Below are 17584 nucleotides of genomic sequence, written 5' to 3' on the forward strand. Positions count from 1 at the left end.
ATTGTGCATGTTGTATTTGAAGTTATGCAAAGTTTGTGGAGGGTAAATTTGAATGTGACAGTGTCAGAGTGACAGGTTGAAGTTTCGAGGTACGTGCGTGTCTTGCTAATTTTTGGATAATTGGTCCTATTTACAGTGATGTCATTATTGTTTTAATACGGAAGACAATTGCTGTGTTACACCATGCTGATGACTGTACTAGAAAAGTGTAGGAATGTTATCAGAAAATGTGTATGCTTCTATGGATAATAGTGAGAAAATATTTGGTTGTTCATTTGTTTAAATGATAATATGAATACATGACAGCAAATGTGCTGTCAACTTAATGCCTTGCCTGTTGGCCAGTATGTGCAACTGTTGATCAATCAATTACTCCTTTCAGTAATGATGGGATTGCACATGGAGCTGAACAGAAAGTGGGTGCGAGCCACATATTACAAAATAACCTGAGGAGGGTCGAAATACATGGAACTTGTTTCTGCTGTTGAATTGAGCTGATAAGTTGTTGAGGTGAAAGCATCGTTTGTGACTAGATGTGAGAAGAAAGAGCCCACAGAAGACTCTCTCTTGTTGTGAGAAGTAAATGACTATAACTTGGAGAGACAATTGTTTCTCTCGGTGAGATGCCGTGTGAGAATGACGGGAACCAATTGTGCGGAATAGCATGGGCTGAGCTGCCAACCAATCCAGCGTAGGACCGAACCAAATTAGATGGATACTTGGTAATTGTACTTAGTGATTTTGTTTCAGAGAAAGTGGTCTTTGATAGAGATTGTGTTTTGTTATCACAGTATTTGGAGAATTGTGCTGCATAGTAATGGCAGTTAGATTTTTGTTGTGTTAGATCTAATGATTAACCAAGAGGCACTAGTTGTGGATGTCAGCTCAGTTCATATACTGATTGACATCTTTTGTAGATTTGTCAGAGGGTAGCAGAGGGTGGGCTTACTGGTAGTTGGGAGCTCCAACGTCAGGTGCGTAATGGGGCCCCTTAGGGAAATGGCAGCAAGAGAGGGGAAGAAAACCAATGTTTACTCCGTGTGCATACCGGGGGGAGTCATTCCAGATGTGGAAAGGGTCCTTCCGGATGCCATGAAGGGTACATGGTGCACCCATCTGCAGGTGGTCGCTCATGTCGGCACCAATGATGTGTGTCGCTATGGATCGGAGGAAATCCTCTCTGGCGTCCGGCGGCTATCTGATTTGGTGAAGACTGCCAGTCTCGCTAGCGGGATGAAAGCAGAGCTCACCATTTGCAGCATCGTCGACAGGACTGACTGCGGACCTTTGGTACAGAGCCGAGTGGAGGGTCTGAATCAGAGGCTGAGACCGTTCTGCGACCGTGTGGGCTGCAGATTCCTCGACTTGCGCCATAGGGTGGTGGGGTTTCGGGTTCCGCTGGATAGGTCAGGAGTCCACTACACGCAACAGGCGGCTACACGGGTAGCAGGGGTTGTGGCGTGGGCTGGACGGTTTTTTAGGTTAGATGGCCTTGGGCAAGTACTGAAAGGGCAACAGCCTCAACGGGTGCGGGGCAAAGTCAGGACATGTGGGGACCAAGCAGCAATCGGTATTGTAATTGTCAGCTGTGGAAGCTGCGTTGGTAAAGTACCAGAACTTCAAGCGCTGATAGAAAGCACCGAAGCTGTAATCGTTATAGGTACAGAAAGCTGGCTTAAGCCAGAGATAAATTCTGCCGAAATTTTTACAAAGGTACAGACGGTGTTTAGAAAGGATAGATTGCATGCAACCGGTGGTGGAGTGTTCGTCGCTGTTAGTAGTAGTTTATCCTGTAGTGAAGTAGAAGTGGATAGTTCCTGTGAATTATTATGGGTGGAGGTTACACTCAACAACCGAGCTAGGTTAATAATTGGTTCCTTTTACCGACCTCCCGAGTCAGCAGCATTAGTGGCAGAACAACTGAGAGAAAATTTGGAATACATTTCACATAAATTTTCTCAGCATGTTATAGCCTTAGGTGGAGATTTCAATTTACCAGATATAGACTGGGACACTCAGATGTTTAGGACGGGTGGTAGGGACAGAGCATCGAGTGACATTATACTGAGTGCACTATCCGAAAATTACCTCGAGCAATTAAACAGAGAACCGACTCGTGGGGATAACATCTTGGACCTACTGATAACAAACAGACCTGAACTTTTCGACTCTTTAAGTGCAGAACAGGGAATCAGTGATCATAAGGCCGTTGCAGCATCCCTGAATATGGAAGTTAATAGGAATATAAAAAAAAGGGAGGAAGGTTTATCTGTTTAGCAAGAGTAATAGAAGGCAGATTTCAGACTACCTAACAGATCAAAACGAAAATTTCTGTTCCGACACTGACAATGTTGAGTGTTTATGGAAAAAGTTCAAGGCAATCGTAAAATGCGTTTTAGACAGGTACGTGCCGAGTAAAACTGTGAGGGATGGGAAAAACCCACCGTGGTACAACAACAAAGTTAGCAAACTACTGCAAAAGCAAAGAGAGCTTCACTCCAAGTTGAAACGCAGCCAAAACCTCTCAGACAAACAGAAGCTAAACGATGTCAATGTTAGCGTAAGGAGGGCTATGCGTGAAGAAAATCCTAGGAAGTTCTGGTCTTACGTTAAATCAGTAAGTGGCTCGAAACAGCATATCCAGACACTCCGGGATGAAGATGGCATTGAAACAGAGGATGACACGTGTAAAGCTGAAATACTAAACACCTTTTTCCAATGCTGTTTCACAGAGGAAGACCGCACTGCAGTTCCTTCTCTAAATCCTCGCACAAACAAAAAAATGGCTGACATCGAAATAAGTGTCCAAGGAATAGAAAAGCAACTGGAATCACTCAATAGAGGAAAGTCCACTGGACCTGACGGGATACCAATTCGATTCTACACAGAGTACGCGAAAGAACTTGCCCCCCTTCTAACAGCCGTGTACCGCAAGTCTCTACAGGAACGGAAGGTTCCAAATGATAGAAAAGAGCACAGGTAGTCCCAGTCTTCAAGAAGGGTCGTCGAGCAGATGCGCAAATCTATAGACCTATATCTCTGACGTCGATCTGTTGTAGAATTTTAGAACATGTTTTTTGCTCGCGTATCATGTCGTTTTTGGAAACCCAGAATCTACTATGTAGGAATCAACATGGATTCCGGAAACAACGATCGTGTGAGACCCAACTCGCTTTATTTGTTCATGAGACCCAGAAAATATTAGATACAGGCTCCCAGGTAGATGCTATTTTTCTTGACTTCCGGAAGGCGTTCGATACAGTTCTTCACTGTCGCCTGATAAACAAAGTAAGAGCCTACGGAATATCAGACCAGCTGTGTGGCTGGATTGAAGAGTTTTTAGCAAACAGAACACAGCATGTTGTTATCAATGGAGAGACGTCTACAGACGTTAAAGTAACCTCTGGCGTGCCACGGGGGAGTGTTATGGGACCATTGCTTTTCACAATATTTATAAATGACCTAGTAGATAGTGTCGGAAGTTCCATGCGGCTTTTCGCGGATGATGCTGTTGTATACAGAGAAGTTGCAGCATTAGAAAATTGTAGCGAAATGCAGGAAGATCTGCAGCGGATAGGCACTTGGTGCAGGGAGTGGCAACTGTCCCTTAACATAGACAAATGTAATGTATTGCGAATACATAGAAAGAAGGATCCTTTATTGTATGATTATATGATAGCGGAACAAACACTGGTAGCAGTTACTTCTGTAAAATATCTGGGAGTATGCGTGCAGAACGATTTGAAGTGGAATGATCATATAAAATTAATTGTTGGTAAGGCGGGTACCAGATTGAGATTCATTGGGAGAGTGCTTAGAAAATGTAGTCCATCAACAAAGTAGGTGGCTTACAAAACACTCGTTCGGCCTATACTTGAGTATTGCTCATCAGTGTGGGATCCGTACCAGATCGGTTTGACGGAGGAGATAGAGAAGATCCAAAGAAGAGCGGCGCGTTTCGTCACAGGGTTATTTGGTAACCGTGATAGCGTTACGGAGATGTTTAATAAACTCAAGTGGCAGACTCTGCAAGAGAGGCGCTCTGCATCACGGTATAGATTGCTCGCCAGGTTTCGAGAGGGTGCGTTTCTGGATGAGGTATCGAATATATTGCTTCCACCTACTTATACCTCCCGAGGAGATCACGAATGTAAAATTAGAGAGATTAGAGCGTCCACGGAGGCTTTCAGACAGTCGTTCTTCCCGCGAACCATACGCGACTGGAACAGGAAAGGGAGGTAATGACAGTGGCACGTAAAGTGCCCTCCGCCATACACCGTTGGGTGGCTTGCGGAGTATAAATGTAAATATAAATGTAAACTCAAAGGTGTAACCCATCAGTGATACAACAGCAGTTGTCGTTGCGATCGAATTTTAAGTGTTTGTGTGTGTGTGTGTGTGTGTGTGTGTGTGTGTGTGTGTGTGTGTGTGTGTCAGGTGATAAGGCTGAATGTATTTTGAGTTGAGAATTTTGAAAGTCCTAGGTATGGCAAATAATGTGTGTTTGCATTACTTCTTGGATTTTTGCTGTGTAATTTTCGTGGATTTTTGGTTGATTTAAGGATCAGTACGTGATGGAATGGCGGGTGTGAAGGTTTCTTCTGTTTTCTTTGTGTAGGCAAGTTCTTTAATACGCATTGTTAATGTGTTTGCTGCTACTCGTGTGATAACTAAAACTAGCAGATATTTTCTCGTGAGTGAGTCTGTGTTGTGACAATAATGGTAACAACTGTCTAACAACAGGTGGAAAGTGAATCTCTACTGTGGAAATGTGAAGAAGACGTTTGATGTTGCTCCTTGATGGTAGAAGTGTGAATGGACATTTGAAGAAATACAAAAGTGATGCTGTACTGAAGGCATTGAAACATCAGACCAGTTAGAAGAAGAACACAAGTAACTTTGCACCGGTGTTAGAGGCACAAGTGGAAGAACAGTATGAATACAGGTTGCCTCCTGATGCATGAAACATCTCACACAGGGACAGTGGTTGTTTTCTTGATGCAGGCTATTTGTGTTAGTTTTGCTTGTGTATTGATATCCTCTTCCAGAGAAAGACATACAATGCTTTGTTTGAGAACACACATTATTGGACAGAGATTTGAAAGAAGTTATGTCATGAATGCTTGGAAATGAGTTTTGAACAAGAGAGATATATCCTGTTGAGTTTTGGAGATTTCATTTGGCAAGTGTTAGTGGAATGGCAATGAGATTAAGTAGCTGGTAATCCCAAGCTCTTGAATGTCATGACATTGTCTGCGAGCTGGCACTAGGAATTTGTATGACATTAGCTGACAGACTACAGTGCTGCTGCACAGAAGGTTAGTGAGTATGTACTTTTTGAGTGAGCAGACTAAACTGGTGGCCATGTGAGAAGATTTTCTCAGTATGCTACTAACGTAATGGGTCTTACATGTTCATTGCAGCTATTTTCAGTGTATATCGATATAGACAAATGAACGCAATCCCATAATTGAATGTGAAAACCCCATGTGGCACTAGAGCGAGACTTGAAATGGAAGTTTTCTAGAAGACGTCTGTCTGAATATATTCAATTGATACTACAATTACTGTGCATTGGAATTGTATAGAAGGTTGACTCACAAATTAAAATGTGTTGGGAAGCTACCTATCTACTGGCGTCAGCTCCCATTGGAAGTAAAGGTTTGTGAATATGTTCGCAGTTTGCTTGTCGAATTCGTTAACTAGTGTAAGAAACATTTGTTTTACATATAACATGCCTTGGTGATACGTGTCTTGCTTTGACAGGATGATCGATGCTAGTGAATATTAACGATTTCACCGATAGCGGATTAAGACAGTGAGGTTTTCATGCAGTGATGCGTTGGAGAAATTTGAGAGAGCAGAGCTAAGAGTTTTTGAAGCTTGTTGGGAAGTCATATTTCATAGTTTGGTGCTTTTCTTGAGCCGGGTCCATTTACAATTTTTTATGCGGTGAAGAAGCAAAGCAGTGCGTTATCATTAGTATATGCTGAAGACAAACTTGCAGTGGAGAATAGTTGCTGCACATTGAAGTACCAAAAGGAAATGTTGATGAGGTAAGGAATAGTGTTTGGATAGAAAAGATTAGTCCTAAAGTTATTTAAGGAATGAGAGGGAGATTGAAATTTAATTGTGCATGTTGTATTTGAAGTTATGCAAAGTTTGTGGAGGGTAAATTTGAATGTGACAGTGTCAGAGTGACAGGTTGAAGTTTCGAGGTACGTGCGTGTCTTGCTAATTTTTGGATAGTTGGTCCTATTTACAGTGATGTGATTATTGTTTTAATACGGAAGACAATTGCTGTGTTACACCATGCTAATGACTGTACCAGAAAAGTGTAGGAATGTTATCAGAAAATGTGTATGCTTCTATGGATAATAGTGAGAAAATATTTGGTTGTTCATTTGTTTAAATGATAATATGAATACATGACAGCAAATGTGCTGTCAACTTAATGCCTTGCCTGTTGGCCAGTATGTGCAACTGTTGACCAATCAATTACTCCTTTCAGTAATGGGATTGCACATGGAGCTGAACAGAAAGTGGGTGCGAGCCACATATTACAAAATAACCTGAGGAGGATCGAAATACATGGAAATTGTTTCTGCAGTTGAATTGAGCTGATAAGTTGTTGAGGTGAAAGCATCGTTTGTGACTAGATGTGCCAAGAAAGAGCCCACGGAAGACTCTCTCTTGTTGTGAGAATTAAATGACTATAACTTGGAGAGACAATTGTTTACAAAGAGATAGAGGGGCTGGCCGGTACTTACCTCAGCTCAGTACAGCCGATAGATACACAAAAATTTACGTTCCTAGCTTTCGAAACAAATGTTCCTTCACCTGGGAGGAGAGAGGGGAAAGAAAGGGAAGAAGGGAAAGTAGATTCAGTTACTCACAACCCAGGTTATGAAGCAACAGGGAAAGGAAAACACGGAGGGTAGCAAGGATGGAGGCATGGTTGTCAGAGGGAAGCCAAAGATATTCTACTGTAAGTACTGTGCCAGCTTCAAACCAAAGAGGATGCATACAGAAGTAAAGAGGTATATAGTATAAAGATAAACACAACTATGTAGGATGAAAAGATGCGTGAATGGCTAAAGAGGAAAGGGAAAGAGGAGAAGACTGAAGAGTAAATGGGAGTGAGGTGGTTTAAAGTAGGTTCAGTCCAGGGGGATGGTGGGATGAAAGGATGTGTTGGAGTGCAAGTTCCCATCTCCGCAGTTCAGAGGGACTGGTGTTGGGTGGAAGAAGCCAAATGGCACATACAGTGTAGCAGGTTCCTAGGTCCCTAGAATTATGCTGGAGGGCATGCTCCGCTACTGGGTATTGGACATCTCCTAGGCGGACAGTTCGTCTGTGTCCGTTCATGCGCTCAGCCAGTTTAGTTGTTGTCATACCGATGTAAAAGGCTGTGCAGTGCAGGCATGTCAGTTGATAAATGACATGTGTAGTTTCACATGTGGCCCTGCCTTGAATTGTGTATGTTTTACCATTTACACCACTTTCACGTACATTTCGATTCAACTACACTTTTTGATACATGTTTACTCTAAAATATATACTACTTTGTACTCTTTGTATCACCAACATTTTGAAAGCAACAGACGCCAAGCACATAAAAACATGGCACCGTCAATTTCTGGAAACTGGCAGTGTTGCAAAGGGACACAGAGGTGGTCGGCGGGTCTCTGAAGAATAAGTCGAGAATATCTGCCAAACATTCCAATGAAGTCCACGAAAATCTGTTTGTCAAGCTTCATGGGAACATCAGATGCCTTGTGCAACTGTTCATAAAGTGCTCAGAAAGCAGTTGCATAAAGTGCTCAGAAAGCAGCTGCATCTGTATTCATAGAAGGTGCAGATATTGCAGGTCATAAAACCTGATGTCAAGCAGCGACAACATGAATTTGCATGTGAAATGCTTAACCGAATTGACCAAAATCCTGTGTGCCTGTCAATTGTAATGTTTTCTGATGAGACCACATTCCGTGTCTCTCGAACTGTGAACAAGTGTAACGCTCAATTTTGGAGTTCACAGAATCCACACAGTGTCAGGGAAAAGGTACGAGATAGCCCGAAAGTGAATGTTTGGTGTTGCCGCATGTGTGACAAGATAATTGGACCGTTCTTCTTTGCTGAAACAACTGTGACAGGAATGACGTACCTAGACATGCTGGAGATCTTTGTCTTTCCCCAGGTTGAAGACTTGCAATCAAACCTTTGATTTCAGCAAGTTGGTGCTCCACCTCACTGGTCACTTAATGTTCGGGAAGCTCTAAATGCAACATCTCTAGGACGCTGGGTTGGACGAGGTGCACCCATGAATTGGCTTCCATTTTCTGACATCACACAATTGGATTTTTTCTATTCCAGGAGAGGGTGATCACCACTGCTGTGCAGGACGTTCAAGATCTCCATACTTGGATTGTGGAAGTCATTGGCACCTTTCCTCCAGACACATTGCAGAGAATCTGGATGGAAATTGAAAACAGACTCGACATCCTTCGTGTCAGTGCAGGGGCTCAAATGGGAGTGTTTTGATTTGTTGTTGTAATTTTTTTCCCCAAAACTTATTTTCACATACAACTTATTTTTGTGAAAAACGAAGTTATTTCATTTAGTTTTGTATATGGAACACATTTACAGTAGGGAATTTTGGTGTAGACACCCTGCACAGTGTAACTTAATCTTGAATTACTGTATGGCATTTTAAGTGCATATTTACATAGATAACTCCGTAAGGAATTGGCACTGCGTCTTCCTTCTGCATTGTATAAGTTTTGTTGTTTTTGTTTCAATTAACTGTTTCTGTTGCATATGCACAAATGTTTATTATTATTTGTTAATGGTCGTGAAAGTAAATATATGTCTCAAGTCAGTTTTACCTTAGTTATTCTTACTGCTATAGATATTTAAAGAGTTACATCACTTTTTGTTCGTCAGATTGTCTTAAAGCAAATTTCTAATTCATTTTTGTACAGAATGAGTGTTTGACTACCCTACTATATTGATATTTTTATATACTGACAGTATAAAACATTTGAACTCACATAATGTAACAATCAGTGCAAGACAAGGACGTATCTCATGTAATTCCTTCAACATTCATAGGTAATTATTGTACCATAGTACATTACATAAATATACAAGTGATCACATCTGTTTGAGGGGAGACAGGGTTGTCGTTGCCCAGCGTATTGAAATATTTTCTGCTCTTATTTGTGAAACGAACATTACCAAGTGACTTACAACTTGCTGCTTTCATGAGACACTGCATGCATCATTTCTTACATCGCTTGGTTCTCACTCTCTCATTAAGAAGTTACTGTTACTATATTGTCCATGGTAATTATTATTCACACATACTTCATTATTTCATTTTGCATTCATCTTCACATGGGATAGTTGATGCTCTGTTGTGTACATAGTTCCGCATAGTCAGCGCATACACAACTTTCCCAATAGAGCGCACCTCGCTGAGCACAACAGCGCAGGCGCAGCACTCGTCTGTCTCCGCACTGCGAGATGGCGCTGTCTTAGAGACGGACCAAATTCTGCTTCCGCCGATCCGTGTATTAATATGTAACACAGCCAATGAGATTGCTGCTAACGTAGAACCTTTTCTCCTCACGGATCACACTCACACAGTGATACCTGAACGCTCGAGGTATTATAACGAGTGTACAGACCTCCGATTAGTCAGTCTGCATTAGTCTGTGCCTAATAAGATTATCATATTCCTGTACATAACCATGAAGAGAAATGTATAGACACTTTGTCAAGTATCAGAGATATGTGAGAATAAGATTAACGTACCAAGACCAAAGGAACTTCAGATTGTCAATTGTAAATAGCATCCAGAATCAAGTTACGTAATATCTATGATTTTTATTATTTTAATAAATGTGTGTGAAAATTAATCAAGTTCTGTTCATCTGACCTAACGGCAGAAGATAAACACGCCACGATAAGACCACGAGACATTGCTGACACTCGCCTACTTCGTTAGAGCGACAAGTCAAATAATCTGATGGTGTGTGTACCAAAGGTCTTACAGTATGCACACCGCATGCTCATTGACCAGATTGGACTGCAGTCTCAGAGAGCTGAAACTAAACAGTGAAGTTTCAGCTCTCTGAGACTGCAGATGCATGTGCAAGTTGCACTTGCGCGAGTGTGTGTGTGCGCGTGTGTGGGAATGTGTGTCTACTGCTGACAAAGGCCTTAATGGCCAAAAGCTATGATTGTGTGAATCTTTTTATTGTGCCTATCGCGGCTCAGCAGCTCCGCTATATGGTGAGTAGTAACTTCCCTTCTCTCGTATTGTTACATTCTATCCTGGATTTTCCATTGTTAGATCTTGCATTTAGGTCTATTACAGGGACATGAGTCATGAGTGAAGGGGTTGGGTTGGGGGGGGGGGGGAGGGGGGATTCTGACTCAGTTCACTCCTCCATCCAATTGTGATTCAACTTCACTGCCTTCAAATCACCTCCTGCTAATTTCCACCTTGCCTCACCATCATTCCTCAAATCCATCAACATGCAAGTTAACCTTACATTCACAGAAAGAACTGCAATCCACCACTTAAAAACTTATCCTGACCTAATAATCCTACATGCTGACAAAGGCTACACTACTGTGGTTTTGAACCGCAAGGATCAATCGGTGGGAGAACGCTGTGAGCTGTCAGATTTGTCCACCTACAAACTACCTAACAGTGACACCATTCTGTAAACCCAGCAGGATCTCCAGTCTCTCCTCAGATCATTAGACCCATCCCAGAACCTCTCCCCCAAGCCTCTCTCTGTCTTCATCCCTCCCACTCACCGCACTTCTACCTTCTACATGCCTCCCAAAGCCCATAAATCCAACCACCCAGGACACTTTGTTGTGGCCGGTTACCGTGCCCCCACGGAGAGAATCTCTGATTTCATAGACCAACACTGGCCTGTTACCCACAACTTAGCCTCTATATAAAACACACTAGCCATCCCTCCACCAACTCTCCACAGTTCATGTTCCTCTACCACATGATGCCCTGCTCATCACAGGTAATGCCACCTCCCTCTATACCAGGGGCGGGCAGACGTTTCACATGGATCATGAGCGCACAGCGCTGCACGTGTGCTGCTCGCGTGCAATCATCGACCGGGGCAGCGGAGACAGCAGGCACGTTGTGGCAGTGTAGTACCAGGCTAACCTGCGGACGTTGATGAGAAGCGACCACTTCATAGTGAACGTTGTATTTCAAGAACCGAAAAACGCAGAATGAATCAAGGAAATGGAGAAGTGGAGGTTTTCTATTTTTTAGAAAGGAATGGAAGAATCACTTTTCCTTTGTGCAAAAACTTGAAAATTGGAAATGTTTAATATGTGGCAGTATTCTTCTGGTCAGGGGAAGTTTAGTATTGAACGTCATTATAATAAATTTCACAAGGATGAGTACAATTTACTGTCGGATTCTGAACGGATAGGGAAATTGACTGAGCTTAGGAAGAGCGATCTGACGATAATAGATTAATCTGACGTAAGTTCCTGTTGCCACGAGATATCTGTGACTTTCTTTCATCATGTCTCTCATCTAACTCATATAACATTTTATGGAGCAATGTTTTCAGGACAACAATGATAGCCTAGCAGTAAGTGCAAGTTATAAGATTGCACTTAATATAGTGACAGCTGGAAAACAATTTGCTGAAGGTGAGTTTATAAAGGAGTGAATCAGTGACACTGCTGATTTACTTCGCCTACTGAATGTAAATTAGTTTCGAGCTATCGCTCTTTCTCGGCGGACTGTAAGTTGTCGTATAAGTGCCATGGCAGGTGGTGTTTACCGTCAATTAAGGAGTTCAGTGCAGGAGTTTATTGCAGTTTCCATCGCACTTGATGAGCCCACAGATATTTCAGACACCGCGCAATTAGTGATTTGTGTTCGGGGTGTGGACACTGCTCTGCACATAACATAGGATTTTTTAGATATGATATCTTTAAAAAGCGCGACCACCAGTGCGGACATCCTAAAAGCCGTTGAAGAAGCTGTCGATTCAGCTGGCTTAAACTGGGAACGTTTCGTGTCAGTGACAACAGACGGAGCACCTGCAATGAAACGAGAATAAATGGGATTTGTTAGATTACTACGAAAAAAGCTACAGTGTACGGAAGAATCATTGTACAGCATGCACTGCATTTTGCACTAAGAAGTACTCTGTGCAAAAGCAGCAAAACTGGGGGACGTCATGCAAGTGGTTATTTGGCCAGTTAATTATTTGAGATCCCATGGGCTTACACTTAGACAGTTTCACACATGTTTAGCTGAAATTGGGGAAGAGTACGGTGACATACCATACCACAGTGAAGTCCGATGGCTTAGTCGTGGTAATGTACTCAAAATATTTATTGAGCTGAGAATTCCAATAAATCAGATTTTAAAGGACAAAGGAAGGTACGACCCCAAGTTAGAAAGTCCAGAGTGGGTTGCCGACATTGCATTTTTAGTGGACATTACTGAACACATGAATGCATTGAACACAAGTTTTCAAGGAGAAAATCAGCTGATTCGTGAAATGACTGAAAAAGGTGCCAGCTTTCACAAGCATGCTTGAGTTGTGGGAACAACAGCACTCGTCAGGAAACGCAATGCATTTCCCTACTCTGTTTACTGAGCGAGAACATAGTTGCAAACAATATGTTTCAGTATTTGGTGCAATAAAAGAGGAATTTCTTGAGCAATTTGGGGATATATCATATTTATCCCAAGCTTTTGAATGGTTCTCGAGACCATTTGTTGTTTCTTTAGATGATATTCATCCCAATTTGCAAATGGAATTAATAGATCTACAGTGCAAGTCTCGTCTGAGAAACAAGTTCCTTCTGGCAAGACGTGTAATAGACTTTTATCACGACTTTCCACAGCAAGAAATTCCTCGTCTCCATCATGAAGCCGCGAAGATAATGTCAATGTTTGGCGCGACATGATTGTGAGAGATTTTTTTCTGTTATGAAAATTAATAAGTCTCGGTTAAGAGCAAACATCAGTTATGAAAATTTACATAACTATTTGCGTTTGTCTGTATGTAGAAATTTTGTACAGACATTAAACGTATTGTAAACTCCACCTGTCATAATTAAATAAAACATATCGTAGGTAATAGGTACTTTTTCAAACCATGATTTCTTTCAAGCACTCCTGCTAACCTTATTCCTTCATTCAATAAAGCAGACTAGGAAACAAAACGCATTACAGAGGAAGTAGCTGAGAGACGGTATGGTGGGGAGGGGAGAGAAGTGGGTGGCCAGCTTGCCCCTGTGTGCACGCAGAACACCGGTTAACTGCACACGTGCAAGTGCACCGCACACGAGCAGGATTCCTGCCCACCCCTGCTCTATACTAACATCCCTAATGCCAGTGGCCTTGCCACTATTGAAGACTACCTTTCCCAAAACCTACAGCCTCCTTCTTAGTTGCCATAACCAACTGTACTTCCACCCACAACTCTTCTGCTTTGAATGTGTCACCTACAAACAAATCTGGGATACGACAATGGGAACCCACATGGCATTATCCTTATGCCATCCTATTCATGGGTCATCTAGAGAAATTCTTCCTAGCCACCCATCCCAAACCCTCTATCAGGTTCAGATTCATTTATGACATTTTTGTGGTATGGATCTAGAGTGAGGACATCCTATCCACATTCCTCCAGAACCTCAACGCCTCCCACATTTGCTTCACTTGGTCCTCCTCCACCCAACAAGCCACCTTCCTCCTTCCTCAATGTTGCCTCCACCTCAAAGATGCCTACTTCAGTATCTCTGTCCATATCAAATCTACAGATCATCACCACCACCTCCACTTTGACAGCTGCTACTCATTCTGTATGAAGAAGTCTCTTCCACACAGCTTAGCCACCCGTGGCCATAATGTCTCTAGTGACAAGAAGGCTCTCTCGAAATATACTAATGGTCTCACTGAGACCTCACACAGCCTTGTACAGAAACAGATTTCCCGTGCCGTATCTCTCCAGTAATCCACCATCTCCCAAAGTCCCTCCAGCCAGCCACAGAGCAGCATTCCCCTCGTGACTTAGTACCACCGAGTACAGGAGGAACTGAATCACATTCTCCACCAGGGTTTCTACTGCATTTTGTTGTGCCCTGTTAAGAGAAATTCCCCTAGCCACTATCCTTCCAACACTTCCCACAGTTGAATTTCACTGCCCACAATACCCTACTCAATCAACCCCAGGTCCCAACCTCTTGCCCTCATGGCTTATATCCCTGTAATAGACGTAGATGCAAAACCTGTCCCATACATCCAACCACCACCACCACCACCACCAGCAGCAGCTACTCTAATCCGGTCACAAGCATACCTATCCCATCAAAGGCAAGGCTATATGTGAAACCACTCATGTGATCTACAAGCTAAGCTGCATCCACTGTGTTGTGTTGTACATGGGCATGACAACCCATAAGCTGCCTGTCTGTTTGAATTGCCACCAACAAACTGTAACCAAAAAATAGCAGGACCTCCCAGCTGCTAAGCCTGCTGCCCAACACAGTGTTCTTATTTCTTTGACTGCTTCACAGCCTGTGTCATCTGGATCCTTCCTACCAATACCAGTTTTTCTGAATTGCACACAGGTGCGAACTCCTAGCAATATATGCTATATTCCTGCAACCCTCCTGGCCTCAGCATTTGTTAGTCACTATCTCTCACCCACCTATTGCCTGTTCCCATTCCAGAATTACACAACCTTCTATCAATGCACCAACAGCAGGGTTGCTAACAGAGCCACAAATTAAAATTCAAGATTTTTTCCAGGGTTTCAAGATTCAATTTTTGATGCTGCCTTCCAGTCTACTTATTATCGAAATGTGTTCGTAAACATTCAAATTTTCTAAAATAAAAGGTGTTTGTATGTCAATAGTGTATATCAAAACTGAAAATAATCAAGAGAAAAATGGTGCACTGTACTCGCCAAATGTCTGCAGCTCCACACAGCACTTCTTGTTATACTGCACAGACAAAATTTTCATGTAAAATACTTATTACTGGTTTTATTTCATTAAGCTGAGTTTCTCTCTATATACAAGTATTCTTACAAAACAGTTTGCCAACTGATTTCAGGGCACAAAAAATACTATGATAACTCACTAAACATGAATGTGTTCATCCAGTACGATTTTAAAACTAGTAAGAGAAAGAAATGTTTATATTAAAAAATACCATTCCATCATTTGTTTTTCCATAACTTTGAGATCAATTCTTCTATTTCAGTAGCATCCACCAAACATCTCATTTTCTGAATTTCCAGTCCTTTGATTTTACTCCTTTTGCATTTTTTGAGAGATACATCCTCCATTTTCTTTTCTTTATCACTCTGTAGTGTAGCCAAATATTCCTTATACTTAGAATGTGTGAAACTTCTGTTGATAGCTATACATTCCATACCTCCTGCATCTTGGACTGAATCATAAATTCGCCATAGTGCCACCAGTTTTTCTCCATGTGATTTTCCAGTAAATGAGTTTGCAGGGAAGCCATGTTCAATACTTGCACTGCCGTGGGATAATATAACAATATTTATAAAAAAAATCCTTAAAAGCTTCACAGGGTTTATGTGAATTGCATATTAAATCCATCCAAAATTTATGAAGATGAGCTTCAGAACTGTTGAAGGTTCTAAGGACATCCTTTACAAGTGCAACTGACTACAAAGATCCATATATTCTTGTTTTACATGGTCTGCCTTAATGTCAGAGTGTCTAGCTTTAGAAACTAGAATTACTAAATATGATAACTGTTTTTCTGCTGAAGAACATCTGTAAAGTCTATTTTCCAAAAGGAGTGGATTCTAAAATATTGGGGTTGATTACACACTGCATGAGAGAAAGCTCCAAAGGTTGCAAGTCACTGTACAAGAATGGAGCCATGGGAGTAGTCATCTGGTACTCACAGAAACGGCTCAACTAATGGTGCTGTTGTACCAAAAAAAAAAAAAAAAAAAAAGCAAGTTTTGGTGCAAGCATTTTATCACTGAGTGCAACAGATATAGTTTTGAAGCTCTGTGAAGTTGGCACAGATTTGTTTTTTATTGATTCAGAAACATATATATTTTTTTTAAATTAGGCAAAATTTCCAATGCTTTCCGAGCAACATCAATGTTCTCTGCCCATCAGGTTGAACAAAAATTTTTAGGAAAGACTGTACATTTAAAGTATTCTACACATTTTGCTCTTCTAGCAGCAGAAGCTTTAAATAAATAATAAATCACAGAGAGACAATAATGTTGCAGTTAGTTTTTATTGCACCAATCTTAAATGCTTCATGTACCACATGAAGCCCACAATTGTGCAACAGTGTTCAAACTTTCATCGAGTCCTACAACTATATCCTCACAACAGGTAAGTAATGAGAACAACAATTTGATAAAATGGGAAACAATCACATGGACTATACTTATGGAAGCTTCACACCAACAACATTGTGGTCCAAAATTAGAGTAATGAACAATTTTTTCCCCATGCTGTGTCTAATTCACGATGTAATCGTACAAACTGTCACTGGAAAACCATGCTAACAATGATGTTGGGACACCTATGAAATGAGGTAGTGATTCCCAGGTAGCCCCACACCTGCAATCACTGTGTACACAGTCATAGACAGAGCACTATGCCATAGAGAAGATGCTACTAGACTCTTTGCAGTGGAAGGCCAGAGAAAGAAAGGAAACAGGACATTCGCAAATTAATTTGGCCTGTTTCTCAGATGTGGCAACACTGTATACAGACTGAAACAGTATCCCAAAGACCAGGAGAGCTGACCATGTGTGACTTCAGAAGAGAGGACTGTTATTTGGCTGTAAGGGCACGACAATGCTGCCTTAGTACTGCATGGCAACTCGCATGTGAGCTCACAGCATCCACTGGACTTGTATTGAGGCAAATGGTGTGCAGAGTGGCTTTATTGCCGGAGACCTTGCTGGAGTCGTCAACATGCAACCTGGGTGTTCAAACAGCAGGCCAATGTTTTCACACATAGTCCTAATTTAGTCTGGAGAGTGATTCTCAATAGATTCATATCTGGAGGGAATGGGAACACGATTTCAGGACCCAAACATTATGTAAAGAGACCGATATTGAGGAGGATCAATAATGGTCTGGGCAGGGATTATGTTTACCAATTGAACTCCGGCTCATGAAGTTGTATGGGTGAATTGGCAGTGTTTAACTGCTATCAGGAATTGTGAGAGATCTTGGGACCTCATTTGCAGTTGTGAGGTGCTGTAGGCCCAAACTTTGTATTGATGGACGATAATGCTGGACCTCATAGAGCAAGGGTGGTTGATGTTTTCTTGGAAACAGAAGATATTTCAGGCATGTGGCCTGCTCACTCCCCTGATTTGAATTCCAAAGAGTATATCTGGAATGTACTGCGGAGACGGCTTGCATTACGTCAGCATCCACCAACCCCTCTCCAAGGATACAAGCAGCTCTCAGGACGTCTACAGACGTTAAAGTAACCTCTGGCGTGCCACAGGGGAGTGTTATGGGACCATTGCTTTTCACAATATATATA

General features: G+C 41.9%; 1 protein-coding gene across 2 annotated transcripts; it reads left to right on the forward strand.

The window, feature by feature from the left end:
- The first annotated feature begins 782 nt into the window (after positions 1 to 782).
- Positions 783 to 9920, forward strand: LOC126425038 (uncharacterized). 2 transcript variants are annotated; one of them, XM_050087944.1, is made up of 4 exons: positions 783 to 5318; positions 5424 to 5661; positions 5767 to 6056; positions 8374 to 9920. In XM_050087944.1, exon 1 carries the CDS (start codon positions 982 to 984, stop codon positions 2275 to 2277), a length of 1296 nt encoding a protein of 431 aa, XP_049943901.1. In that variant the 5' UTR covers positions 783 to 981; the 3' UTR covers positions 2278 to 5318; positions 5424 to 5661; positions 5767 to 6056; positions 8374 to 9920. The 2 variants fall into 2 exon arrangements, with proteins under 2 accessions (XP_049943901.1, XP_049943900.1); XM_050087943.1 differs by having other exon boundaries at positions 783 to 5661.
- The last annotated feature ends 7664 nt before the right edge of the window (positions 9921 to 17584 follow it).

The sequence above is a fragment of the Schistocerca serialis genome, chromosome 10 (assembly GCF_023864345.2).
Source record: "Schistocerca serialis cubense isolate TAMUIC-IGC-003099 chromosome 10, iqSchSeri2.2, whole genome shotgun sequence".
Lineage (NCBI taxonomy): Eukaryota > Metazoa > Arthropoda > Insecta > Orthoptera > Acrididae > Schistocerca > Schistocerca serialis.

What these genes read in the sequence shown, in the direction of transcription:
- LOC126425038 (XM_050087943.1), top strand. Translation starts at nt 982, where the DNA reads ATGGGGCCCCTTAGGGAAATGGCAGCAAGAGAGGGGAAGAAAACCAAT.